At 45.4% G+C, this 13,163-nt stretch overlaps 1 protein-coding gene across 1 annotated transcript; it reads left to right on the forward strand.

The window, feature by feature from the left end:
* Positions 1–113: 113 nt before the first annotated feature.
* Positions 114–11,307, forward strand: TSTD2 (thiosulfate sulfurtransferase like domain containing 2). Its single transcript, XM_058043280.1, has 9 exons — positions 114–215; positions 299–603; positions 1,449–1,557; positions 3,222–3,347; positions 5,200–5,305; positions 6,585–6,703; positions 7,320–7,478; positions 8,402–8,540; positions 9,902–11,307. The coding sequence occupies exons 1-9, from the start codon at positions 114–116 to the stop codon at positions 10,159–10,161; spliced, it is 1,425 nt and encodes a 474-aa protein (XP_057899263.1). The 3' UTR covers positions 10,162–11,307.
* The last annotated feature ends 1,856 nt before the right edge of the window (positions 11,308–13,163 follow it).

The raw sequence follows: 13,163 nt of genomic DNA on the forward strand, positions 1-13,163 counted from the left end.
CTCCCGCCCGCTTCCCTGAGGAACCCGAGCCCTTCCGGGGCAGCCCCGAAATAGGGGGAGGAGGAGGAGGAGGTGGTGGAGGGCAGCGGGCGCTTCCCGGCGGAGAGGCGGAGATGGTGCCGGGCGAGGCGGCGCCGGCCGGGCCGGGCTCGCCGCGGGGCAGCGCCGAGGGGGCCGCGGCGGGCAGGAAGCAGCGCGCGGCCGCCCGCAGGAAGGTGGGTCGGGGTCGGGGCCGGCGCGGGGCCGGGGCCGGCGGCGCTGTAACCTCGGTAACGCGGACGCTCGCGGTGCGTTCCAGGCCTTTTCCCTGTTCGTCAAAGCCAAGGAGGTGCCGGCCGCGTCGCGGTGTCCCGGCGGCGGAGAGGGCGTGCGGTGGCGGTGCTGCCGGCAGGCATTCGAGGAGCTGCCCGGCATCCACAGGCACGTGGCCCTGCACCACTCCGGGGACGTGGGGCGGCAGGCGGGGCTCGGCGCGGGGCCGGCGGAGGCCGCGGGCAGCCCCCCGGGCAGCGCGGCCCGGCCGAGCGGGCACTCCTGCAGCAACCCCGAGATCTCCTGGACGCTCCCGGACACCAGCCACGTCAGCCAGGAGGACCTGACGAGGTAAGGGAGCCCCTCAACGCTCTGGAGCTCCCGGAGCACGCGGCTGTATGTCACCGTCTGCCAATAGTACTTCTTATGAGATGCAGTCAAGCGACACTTCTAAGATACAGGAAAAGTCTTCCCCAATATTCTTCTGGATCTTCAGATCCTCTGAGTATTGTTTATAATAAAGTGTTAGACTCCTTGCTGTTTTTAATGGTGGATAGAACTATCCGAACTATATCATCCTGTATTGCTAAAGCAGGCCTGTTTGGGTGTTATTTCACAGCTTGGATCTGCAAGGAAGGACTGCAACAGAGAAGGGCAGAACAGCAGGATATGCTCTGCACGGCTTCCTTTCTGCTGTTCGTTCAGGTTCCTGAAGGGCTCATTCAGTTATGAAGGAGGTTCACAATAAACATTTCTGACTGTGACAGAGTTCGGCTTATGCTGCACAAAATGTGGGAACATGCAATCTCACAAAAAGCTTTGGCTTTTTAAATTTAAACAGCTCAAGTGCTTGAGCAAGTGCCATTTTGGCAAAGCAAGCATTTAATGTCTTGCTTGTGTGCACAAAAGTCAGCAATTCTTGTGTTCTGTGTGTGGGGAGAGCATATGGTAGGCCACTGGCAGTGAGAGTACAAAGTTCACTTTGTAACTAGACTCGAGAATTAGAAGTGTGGGAGCTTTTTTTGGTTAAGATTCCTTCTGTTTGAAATACAGTAGTGCTAATCCCTCCAAAGTTTGTTTGAGGGATCTGCCAAAATAAAATTGTCTGCTTTCTGAATGGTTACTGCTAATAGTGTAATTTTTTTCTTTCTTAACATTCTTTTTCTATTTGCTTACCTTTGCCATGCTGTGGGCAGCCAGGTGGGAGACGTACTTCTCTATTACTGTTACTGTGAGGTGAGGGATCCAGAGAAACTCTGTGCTTGGCAAAAGGCCTTGTGTCAGCATCTACATCTCACTGGCAAGGTAAGGTTTGAAGCAATGGTTCTGTTCTTAAGAAAAACCCACACATCTTTATTTAGTGTAGGGTGATGTGTTATGTGGAGAACCAGCTGTATTTTGCACCACAAAGTGCTAGTCTGTTGTGATCCCATTAAGAGAGGCACTCAGACTTGGTAAAGTATCTTTTAGAATTCTATATAAGAGCTATCACAACAGAGAAAAAGAAATACAGATAATCTTAAATTCTTTTTGATGCAGGGAACCTTGGGCTGTGTGGCATTGAGTGAACCTGACAAGCAGCACACAGTGCAGACCCTGTCCTTGCAAGGGTTACCCCATTTCCATCAGTTTTACCCATGGAAATGGGAAAATGAGTCTTTTTATCACTCCTGCCATCAACCAGAAAGGATATTCACATGAGAAATGCGCCTTTTTCTATAAAGATGTGTTTTTTGATAAAGGCAAGGCAATGAAAGTGGCTTTATCACCAGTGTCAGCAGGGAGCTCATGCAGGTGTCTCAGCTGGCATTAGCAGGCTGGGTGGTGCATCCTGGGGCTGAAGGGCGCCTGCAGCACAGCACAACGCAGCTGGAGGGAGAGCATGTGTCTGGGCCTGCCCCACTCGCTGGCCACCTGCGCTGGTCACCTGTTATCCTTCCTCCTCAGCGCACACTGGGCTCCCAGACAGAGTGGCTACGCCAGCCTGCAAACCATACTGTCAGGAATTAGGTGTGAGCAGCCAGCACCTTAGACCACTCCATGATGTAGCAGTTCTCTTTCCTGCACAGTCTGTTCTCTTCACTCCTGGCAGGCTGGACCAACAACATGAGTTGCTTGTGTAGCTGGCCTGTGGATGCTCTGGGAGAAGGTGAATTTTACCTCACAAAGCTGATGTTCCTAGGATATCTGTGGGGAGAAGGAGGGCAGTGTGGAGCAGGAGGCTCCTTTTATCTGTGATTTGTCTTCCTAAGTAGCTTCTTGCTCTCTGCCAGTGGTGCATCAGCACAGGTCTGGGGGTGAAGTGTCATCATGGATTCACTTCTTTTTCTGCTCAGCTGTGTTGTCTGGTAGTTGGTGTTTTGCTCCAGTTACTCTTCTTTTTTTTTTCCATTTCATCCAAGACAGATACAGCATTCACCTTCCCAATCAGTTGGTTTTTTCCTTGCTTCTTATATTCAGTCTTTCCCCCTTCCCCCCATCCCCATTTCAGAGGTTTTGTTCATTTGTCAGTGCTGGAGATAAAATGACTCATCCCGAAATTTAATATTAGATACAATGTTATGCATATTCACATTTTCTTTTTTAGCTGTGAGTCATGCAGCACAAGCCTATTGTTCTTTCTGAGGCAACTTCCAGTGGGAATTCTAATGCTGACTGCAGGATTTGCAGACAGCAATTTCTCTGTTTATACAGCATTTTTCCTTTTAGTGAGTGGACTTCTCTGACTCTCCTGATGTGATTCTTTTAAAATGGCTGAGAAATGATTACTGGATTGTTGAGGGTTTTTCTCTGTTTATTGTCTTCATGTTCAACTTCATTCTAACCATATTGTCCTTCCCGATTCAGTAGTCTCTTTTCTGAACATGCTCCTGTGCCTGCCCTTTGTCACCCAGTCATATTTTGCTGATTTCGCTGTGATCTCTTGCTGTAAGTAAGGTTCAGCCCCAGCTTCTCCTCTTGCCTCCTAGGTACGAGTTGCTTCAGAAGGAATTAATGGGACAGTTGGTGGAAGCAAAGTAGCTACCAGTCTCTACATTAAAGTTATGCTTTCCCAGCCTTTGTTCAAAAACATTTTGTGTCAAGAGGATTTCAAGGTATGAAAAAACAATTTTTATATAGACATTGTTAATGCAGGTAATTTAATTTTCAAGAAATAAGTAGAGCCTTTCTTCCCTTTCTTAGTATTACTTCTGCCAGTTCTGCTCCCCCACCACTTACCTGAGTAGGTGGATCTTAACCATAATCTGTGCTGGTTTTTACCAGAATTGGGAGTTTCCATGGGCAGTGTTAGCAGCTGCTACAAGCTTTGGCACCTCTGGGTGCAGCTGCAAAGCCCCCCACTACAGGTGAGTGAGGGAGTGTGCCTAAGCCCCATTCTGCAGCAAGCATTTACTCCAGACTGGGCAGGCATCGTGACATATGCTTAGCCCAGCAAAGTGTTTGCACACTGTCCTCTTCACCCTGCTTTGACTGGAAGCAGTACTACTGGCTTAGGTTCATGAAAGTTTTGGTGTCCAAATAGGCGCGCTGTTAGTTCCATGGATTGGGTATCCTCCAGAGAAAACACACAGGGACTTTCAAGAGATTTCTTCCTACTCCACTTAGTGCCTGGCTGAAGCATATGTACTGATTGCTGTCCTCAGATGATGAGGGCAGCAGTGGCTGGTGCACTGTATGGCATTTTGGTAGGCTTTGGCTGCCAACCATTGTAGGTTCTGGTTTCTCTGCAAGGAAGGAAAGCTGCTGCTTAAGCAGCAGCTCTTCTCCACAATTTTATTTGCAGGGAATGCTATTATTTTTTCATAAACAACTAGATCAAAGGAGTTAGTGAAATTTGCAAAACTCAAATTCCATGCTGAGCTGCAGTGATGATTCAGTCTTAGGTTTAAAAGTGTCTGTTATGCTTGGCTGAATTTCAGGAGGAGTTGTGTTAGTCACATGTAGATACAAAAAAAAAACAGGGATGGAATTTTACCAGACCTTGGCAAAACCTTCAACCTTGCATGATCTCTCTGGGCATCAGTGTTCATGCATTAGTGGAATACTCTGTTTGCTGTCTCACAGTTCCTTCTGAATGTTGTATGCCCGAGTGAGTGAGGCTTTCAGGTTGTTGTGCCATGAAGACATGGGATACAGGAGTGACAACCGTGCTTGGGGCTGTAAACATACCCAGTGGCCACTACAGTTCCTGTGTTTGATTTCTGTAATAGTTGGAGCACTGCTGCACAGCTGCACTTCTTGAGTGTTTATTTACTTGACGATGCCTGAGCCATGTTTGAGGCTCAGGCCTGCAGAAATTCTCTCTCCCTGTAGCCTGCAGTGGGGGTGCCTACCAATAAAGGGCATACCAGGACTTCTGAAGGGGAAATCCCGCACTTGAGTTTGAGGGGAGAGGGAGGTGCCAGCTTCCGCTGTTAAGAAATCTTGTGCCTGGCTGACCTCCCTTACACGTCCGTCACACGCGTGAGCACTGCAGCTCCCCTCTCACACAGCACGACTGCAGGCACAGCTGTGCTTGTGTCCTCTGCCAGAGGGATGAAGAGAACTGCAGGGCCTGCAGGTGGCAACCGGATCCATTACTGGAGGACACTATTTAATATTCCTGCCAGGATCAGCATGTTTTTGTAGGGGCCTCAACTTTCTCACAATAAGTGCTAGTAACATGTTGCTGACTGAGGTTTGGTCTACATCCCTGCACTTCCAACCAATGCTGTCTGTCTCACCTGCAGTCATTGGGCCTAAGACTTCCAGGTGATGTAGGGGTCCACTGCCTTAACTTCAGGATTTAGAGTGTGGATTTCAACTACTAGGAAAGACACTTCTTTCCCTCAGCCACAAAGATATTTTCATATTCTAATGATCTGTAGAATTAAGGTGAGTGGGTAATTTTAATTTTGACACCTGGAAAATTTTGGTGAATTTTTTTTTTTGTGTTTGATTTCCTAGAGCAGTGCAGGAGGAGCTCATTGTTTCCCAGACCTTCGAGTTGGAGTATTCAAAGAAATTGTACCTATGGGCATTGATCCAAAGATAGTGTCTTATAAGGAAACTGGTAAGTTTATGTAATTAAAAAAAAAAATAAAGCCTCTCACCCAGGTGAGAGATGAGTGAGGAGTAAAATCCTTCATCAAAAATACTTCCATTTGCACAATCACCAGGACACAGGAGAAATAGATACAGAAATTGATATCTTAGTGGTAGTCAAAAGCTACTGGTGCAGAGAATTTGCTGGCCTAGATTTTGGCTAGCCAGATGTATAGTTGCCTCAGAAAACCTCGGAATTAGCTGCAGGTTTTGTGGGAGAGTTCCAATGACATGGAGCAGTAGGGGCTGCTGACTTGGCTTCACTGGTTTTGGTGCCAACAGCCATGCTCCTGCCTTTTGGACTGAGCAGATCCAAGTTCTGCATGAACTCCATCTGGCTGCATTTGCTTTGTGCTAACTGTAGCTGCTTAGTGTGGATTACGCCTGATAAGGTGTTCTGGCTGTGGATTTGCTTTAAGGATGCTTACATAGGTGGTAAGAGGAGCACAGCAAATAGCAATTAACAGAGCAGCTTTGGGCTTTTTTTTTCCACCAAGAGGGTTTGTTGGTGCCAAACTTGTACAGCATCTTTTTGTGGATTTGGAAGAGGATTATTTTTTGTTTCCATTTTTTAGTAGTTTGTGGGCTGTGTGTTTGGCTATTTCTTTCCTTTTTTACCCTTTTTCCTGCTCTTTTTCTAGCTTTTCATGGAGATGGTTCCTATTACTCTGGCAGGCTGCTTGTAAGGGTGTTTTTTAATAAAGTAAAGGATTTAGCTGGTTGAGCTTTTTAGTTTTTCAGTGGATTAAGAGTTCTAAGCCCTGAAAATTGAGAAACTTTATGTAAAGTGTGCTGAAAGTAATACATGTTTATGGACATTTTCTATTGTTATCAGGAAGAGTTTATTAAAAATTGCATTTCTGCACCTCGAAGTGTAATGACATATGAGCAAAGAGAAGTGGCACATGTCACTGCCTCTTCTGCAGCTGTAAGAGTAGCCAGAGGGGTGACAAAAGATCATAGAGATAAGTAGCTGTCTGCTGCTTCTTCCATTGTAGGGAACAACAGAAGAACTTTCATTTGCCAGTAGAAAGCCAAACATGGATAAACTTGGCTGATTGAGTTGGGATGAAAAGTCTGTGATTAATTACAAAAAAGTTTTGTTTGGAAATCTGAGGAGAATCTGGATCAGTGATCTCATTTGTGACATTGTTTCATAGTTCTGCTTCTCACTTCTCTTCCCCCTCCCCTTTTTTTTTTCTCCTTTTTTTTTTTTTTGTTTGTTTGTTTGTTTTGTTTTGTTAAAGGAATCCATTTATCCCCTCAGGAATTTCATAGAGAAGTAGAACAGTATTTGTCTCAGGCCACTCAAGGACAAAGTGATACCATCTTGCTGGACTGTCGGAACTTCTATGAAAGTAAAATAGTAAGTGCTGCTTGCCTGCTTCTTTACAGGTGCTGGGGTGTAGTATTTTATGATTGTGAGGCTGTAACCTTTCTGTAGAAGAGATTACATTCTCCAGCTTGACTGTAATATGTACAGAGTGCAGTTTAGTAATGAATATTAGATACAAGCAGTAGAGGACCTGCCCAGCAACTCAGGATGGAGCCTGCCTGGCCAAGTGCTTAATACAGTGTGGGGCAGAAAGAAAGCAAAGAGGTCCATACAACATGAGAATGAATGTTTGAAGTAGCTTAATTTGTAGGCATGTATTTTAGCAATTTTTGTCTTGTCCCATCTGTCAAAAAGAAAGGGGCATCCTGCTGTCACAACCACCACCCCTCATGCACTGTTGTGGTTTGTCTTCTCTCTGAAAGTTTGACTTAGCTCTCTCTTCTTTTGATGAGGAGACTTGCTGTGTCCAGAATCCTCCTACAGATTTTAACATATGTTTTGATGCATAAATGCAGCTGAGGAGCTGCCTGAAGCAGCTGCAGTGAGCTGAATATTCCAACCCAAACGTTTGTTACTTCTTCTGGTTTGAGGCACAGACCTTACCAGTGCTTGTAACCAGTTGCATGGCCATCTGTTGTAATTGCAGGGACATTTCCAGGGCTGTCTGGCTCCAGATATCAGGAAGTTCAGCTATTTTCCAAGCTATGTAGATGAAAACCTGGAGCTTTTTAAAGACAAGCGTGTCCTAATGTACTGCACAGGAGGGATTCGCTGTGAAAGAGGCTCTGCTTACCTCAGGAGCAAGGTAAGATGTCATTCTGAGGGCACAGGTATTGGGGAGTTGGGGCTGCTTTAAGGTCACCTGTTTTTTGTCTTGCTGGTGAATTTTTACTGTTCACAAACTGCAGAATGCTCAGGTGGGGAGATAAATGCCTCTGACATGTGCTTGTCTCACGCTGTCAGTCAAGGACCTGGATAGTTGAGAGTGGCTCAGTATGACCTGTGTGGACTAGTGTCACAGCAGTGAAAATAATTATATAGCCCATTTCCTGAGAAGAGATATTTGTAGGACTGTTTTAGGAGGGCTTGAAAATACTTTGCAGTGTTTCCACAGACTGTCTAGGTTATGCTCTGTGGTCATTACTGCACAGCTTGAGCATCTCACAGTGGTGAAAATTAGCCAGTCAGTGCTTTTCCCAGAACTAAATTCAGCACAGTGCATTGTTCTAATTGTGTTCTAAAATTTCCATCCTACTCTTCTCCTGGATCCTTCTCCCAGGGATCAAGGAAACAGAACACAAAGGTTCTCCAGAGATTCAAACCTTGGGGTTCTTTTTTCAGCTGCATCAATGTGAACCTGCGAAATTCTGCTTCTACTAACTGTTAACTAAATAAATACTGAATAAAAAGCAGCAGTTCATGGAGATCGAAAAGCATTTGATCTGTGATATAGCAGACCTTCCTCAAGTGAGGAGGCTACCAGCTTCTTTTGAGTGTAACATTAAATGAAGAGTTGGGTTCATTCCAGCAAGCCAGCATTGTGGAGCTGCCCTGTACTCCCTGGTGGCACTGCCTAAAGCTGTGGCTGCACGTGGTGCCATCTGATGGTCACTGAGGGGCTGCTGCTTCTCACTGACCCCTGGCATTTACAGCATTTGCTTTGGGAACTCTGGCACACCACCACTGCTGTGGTCTCCTTCAGTTTTTCTGCTAATATGCTTTAAACAGGCAGTGTGCAGAGAGGTTTACCAGCTAAAAGGTGGAATTCACAAGTACCTAGAAGAGTTTCCAGATGGATTCTACAGGGGGAAGCTGTTTGTATTTGATGATCGTTACGCCATTTGTTCCAATGAAGATGTCATCTCAGGTAGGACTAGATAATGTAAGTGCAGAAGGCTGGGAAGCTATTGCAATCATTTCCAGAGGTGTGCAGGATAGGGACAGGCAAACTGGCCTGTGTAGTTCTTCCTCATACTTGGTTTGATCTCGTAGTGCTGTCACTTCTCCTGATGACTGCCAGCACTAGATGTAAACATGTACGTGTGCTTTACATGTGCTTTAACATGTAAAACAGAAACGAGAGGAAAAGGGGTCACTTACAAGAGTTCACTAAAACTGGAGCAGTAGAAGAAGTATCCCCTGCAGAGCAGCTCTGTTACGAGCCATCTGCACCTTTGGAGGCAGATGTCCAGCACTACAGCCATTGTTAGCACCAGCCCACAGTGCTGACTAGACTGTGGTTGGCCAAGTGACCAAAGTCTTAAATAGTTCTCCTGCTACCAGCAGTCCTCTGCTTCAGCAGTCTCACAGAATATCAACAAAGACTTCCAGGTATTGGGAGAGTAGTGGCACCTATGCTTTATAGCAATTTGTTATTTTCATGTTTAAGAAATTCTATATCCCATGGAATTTCAGTGGCCTCTAGTTGAAGCTGTTGAAACCATTGCCTGATCTTCTGGCTGGGATTGCTCTTCAATTACTGCAAATTAAGTAATGTCTTATTTTGCTAGCAGTTGCCAGATACAAGTAGCTGGAATTTGGCTCCAGCCCTTTTTCTAAGGAAGCAGTGCTATTTTTTTTTTCTGAGTTGGTAACTTTTCGAGGATTACTCCCATTCCTCCTCTGCATTTACTCTATACATCTTGAAGGGGCCTGACTTGGTATGGAAACAGAACATACTCTGGATACAAAACAGCCATCCCTATGGAAGTTTCAAGGGGAAGTGCTGTGATATGCACCTTCTTGGTACAGCTAAAACTGGGCTGTATCTTTCAGTTAAAGAGTTAAAACCCATAATGTTCTGGAAGGACTCTGCCAGGACTGCATATGGCATCCTGCCTGCACAAGCCATTATTTATAGATGGAAGGAAGTTCTATGGCATCCCCTTCCTCTGCAGGTGACATTCCTGCATACTGGCTTAGTTGCCACCTGCATGTCTTTCTTCTTCTCTTATCAGTAAGAATCTCTATATCTGTCTATTCAGAACTAGAGAAAGCACTAGTGAGCTACTCCCTTCTTTTCCAGAGGGAAAACTGTCTTAAGTGTGTCAAAAATGTTCTAAACTGAACTAGATTCTAGAAGATCAAGCTAAACAGGAATTAAAAACCTGCAAGACAGTGGCCTCTTAAATGAGAGCTGGCAGCCCCAGGGTGCCTTGGCAAGCCCTCTGCAAGGGAGCAGCCAGAGCAGTGTGGGTGTTAACCTTTTTTTTTTCCTCCTCCCTCCAGCATGCAGATACTGTGGGGTGCTGTGGGACCAGTATAAACTTTGTTCCAGTCAGCACTGCCGGCAGCTTGTCCTGACATGTCCAAGTTGTTGCAACAAAGGTCTTACAGCTTGCTGTCCTGTTTGTCAAGAGAAGGAGCTCAAGGTGACTTCAAGGGCTTCAGGACAGGTACTTAAGGAGGAATGTGAATGTACAAGGAGACGGCCAAGGGTGCCCATTGAACCTGTCTCACCAAGGGTGCTGGACACAGGAAAAGATTAAGCTGTTTCACTGGTTAATCTGGCACGTGCTCGTGTAGAGGGCTTCTGTAACCAGATCTCTATCCATTAACAAGTTAGGTTTGGAAATTATGAAAATATGTCAGCTTGGAAAGTCTTGTTCATATGCTGCCTTTAAACATAGAATATGCCCTGAAAACCATCCATTACTTGCCCGTAAATTACCAGAGTGCCCAATTCATCACCAGCACTACAGGATTCCTCTCTCTGGGTACAGTCTTGTAGTGTGGCCTTTACCATGGGGATTTTGAAGCAGAGTATCTGCAATGTGACAGAGCTGCTCACAGTTCAAAAGAAACTGAAGGAATTCAAGAACAATTCCATTTTTTTCTTCCTGTGTGGAGATCAACCTATCTGACCTCTCCAAGGACCATGAATCTGCTTCAGTAGCTTGTAGTAAGGTGTACAAACAGCAGATTTATCAGTTTGGTATGGGTATGAGACCAGATTAGATCCTGAAGATATAGTCCACATGCACGCCATTGACCTGCATCTCTTGCTTTATAGCAGTGAGAGGCAAGGTAATGTTACCTGAAATTACTGGCTTAACTCCTGTAAAACTGGCTGAAGGCAGCATAAGGAGCTGGAGCAAAGGCCCAGAGACACTGTTTGCCTAGCCATACTTGTGTGACCTGTAGGATGAACAGCAAACCTCATCTTCTTTCCAGTGCTCAGTCGCCCTGGGAGCTGTTTTTTCCCCTCAGCTTGTCAGTGTATGAAATAGGCAGGGCTCAGCTCTGCTTGCACTAAAAACACCTAACAGCTTGAAGCATGTTGAAACAACTACACAAAGAGGGGAGCACAGAGACTGTCAAAATGCCAGCATCATGGCACTGGAAGTGATGCATGTCTGCATAAATGTCAGCAACAGCTATGAAAAGACTGCAAGATCCTTTATCCAGGTTAAATAATTCAAGTTCTGGGAAGCATTTGTGCTTTTTAAACATGAGTTGGGTTTTTTAAAAGCTGCAGGATGTTTATGCAATTTCCAGCACTTGTTGGTGGAGAAATTGTCTTTGAAGGGTCCTACAGCAGATGAGCTTAAAATACTGCTCCATGTGCTGTATTGTGTGCTTGATGCTGTAGAATGTACAGAAGGGATTTATTAATAGCATGGAAGATGTATCTTGACTGAAAATTGTCTTTTAAATTTACTGTCATTCTGGGAACTAAACAGTAAGTCATAGGGATATCAGAGTCCCTAGGTTTGGGGTTTTTAACTGGCAAATGTTTTTAAAAGCAAGAAAATAGTTTCTTAGGTTTCTGCAGTTGCTTAATGTCAGGGCTGTGTTATTTTCATAGAGATTGTACCTTTCTCCCATGGTGCTATTAATTCAGCAAGGCCTCATTGTTGGCTTGACTAGCAAATTAAATACATGGGCATTGGTTCCATTAAAGCCATGACAAATATTTCTTCTTGCTTCCAGTATTGCTACCGTGAAATCAATGGTGTACCAGCTGTCCTCATAACAATTCCATTAACAAGGCAAAACCCTGGAGCTTAGGAGCTTTGGCAATCTTTCTAGGATACTATTTAATAGTAAACCTGTGCACAACCCATCCTTGACAAGAAATTAGGTAATTCCCATCAGTAGGCACCTTCAGCAGGAGTCTGAGCAGTGCCCATGTCTCCCTGGCTTCCCAGTCCCTGCTGGCTGGATAACCTCTGTGGTTTTGAGGACTGGAGAATTTGTGAAGGAACATGCAAGCTCTACTTGCAGGTCTGGTCTAAAGTACTGATGGGGGAGTGCCCCATGATCTTCCTGTGTTAGGCTAAAAAGAACACAATTCTGCAATTCAGTCTATCAGCAGGTCTGGAACACTGTAATCAATTTGTAATCCTGTTTCTGTATCACTTACCAGTACGAGATGGCAACAACTTTATTTTGTATGTAAATTTCTGAAGCGTCTATGGTAAATAACTTCTAGTGCTTCCAATGTAATTTTTTAAGTACTGCACAAATACACTTCACGTACTATGTTGGAGGTGCTTAATTCTGCAGAGATAAACACTGAAACTAGCTAGTCTGCCACATGGTAGACCTGGCTACAAGGTACAATTCTGAGAGCTCCTCGCAGCTGGAGATTCTACCTCAAAGGCACAGGGGAGCCGTGAGGCCTCTCCTTGTCCTTGCTGCACTAAGGTAAGGGAGGAGAAGGATTTGAGATGTACAGATGGAGTCCCAAAAAGCCATGTTCTCTCTGCTGCAGGGAGCAGAGAAGGGGATAAGAGACTGTTTTAGCCTGCTTCTTGCAAGTTAGCCCATAAGGGGCTCTCTATCCTGTTTTCTGGTTTTTTTTTTTTTTTGTCAGATTAATACAAATAAGGACTTGGCATGTGAAAAGCTATGTGTTGGCATCCAGTGGTAACGCCAGAGAGAAGGCACATGTGCTCCAGGAGAAGGCACGTGTGCTCCAGGAGAAGGCACATGTGCTCCAGGAGAGGGAAGACTTTTCAGCAGGATGGGCTGTGACTCCCAGATGCTGCAGTCACCAGATGGCTTTTCCTCCCTTTTCCCAGGGAGCTGCTGGGCCAGATTTGCAAACAGGGATACATTTGCTCCTAAGTATCACCATTTTGTAGCTCCATTGCTGCACAGCTTACAGCTTACACACGGCCTGATGCCTCAGCACTGCCTGTCTCTGCTGCACCACCCTCAGCTGTCAGATGCATCCTGCAGCAAAACAGCTCTGTGATGATCAGCCAAGGAGCCTGGGATGATCCTGACAGCTTAATAGACCTTTGGGCTGCAAGGTTAATGTGGATGCTGCTACAGTGAAACACAGGACTAAGTTATTATCTTTTTTTTGTTAAGGGCGGTAGCAGTATCCGTGTGGTAGTGCTCCCTGGTGTCTCCCTTAATCTAAGAGATTAATCTCCTTGCATGTCTGTGCTTCTTAGTACCACCAGGGCTTTCCAGGATAAGATTCATTTACCTTCAGAAACCAAGAGAAGAGCTGAGCCTGTGTCATGCAAATCCAAGT

This window comes from Melospiza georgiana, chromosome Z (assembly GCF_028018845.1).
Source record: "Melospiza georgiana isolate bMelGeo1 chromosome Z, bMelGeo1.pri, whole genome shotgun sequence".
NCBI lineage: Eukaryota > Metazoa > Chordata > Aves > Passeriformes > Passerellidae > Melospiza > Melospiza georgiana.

Bases quoted from the DNA above. Each gene is read 5' to 3' on its own strand.
- TSTD2 (XM_058043280.1), top strand. From the start codon at position 114: ATGGTGCCGGGCGAGGCGGCGCCGGCCGGGCCGGGCTCGCCGCGGGGC. The intron at 1,558-3,221 runs GTAAGGTTTGAA...CTTGCCTCCTAG, and splicing joins ATCTACATCTCACTGGCAAG to GTACGAGTTGCTTCAGAAGG. The intron at 7,479-8,401 runs GTAAGATGTCAT...TGCTTTAAACAG, and splicing joins CTGCTTACCTCAGGAGCAAG to GCAGTGTGCAGAGAGGTTTA.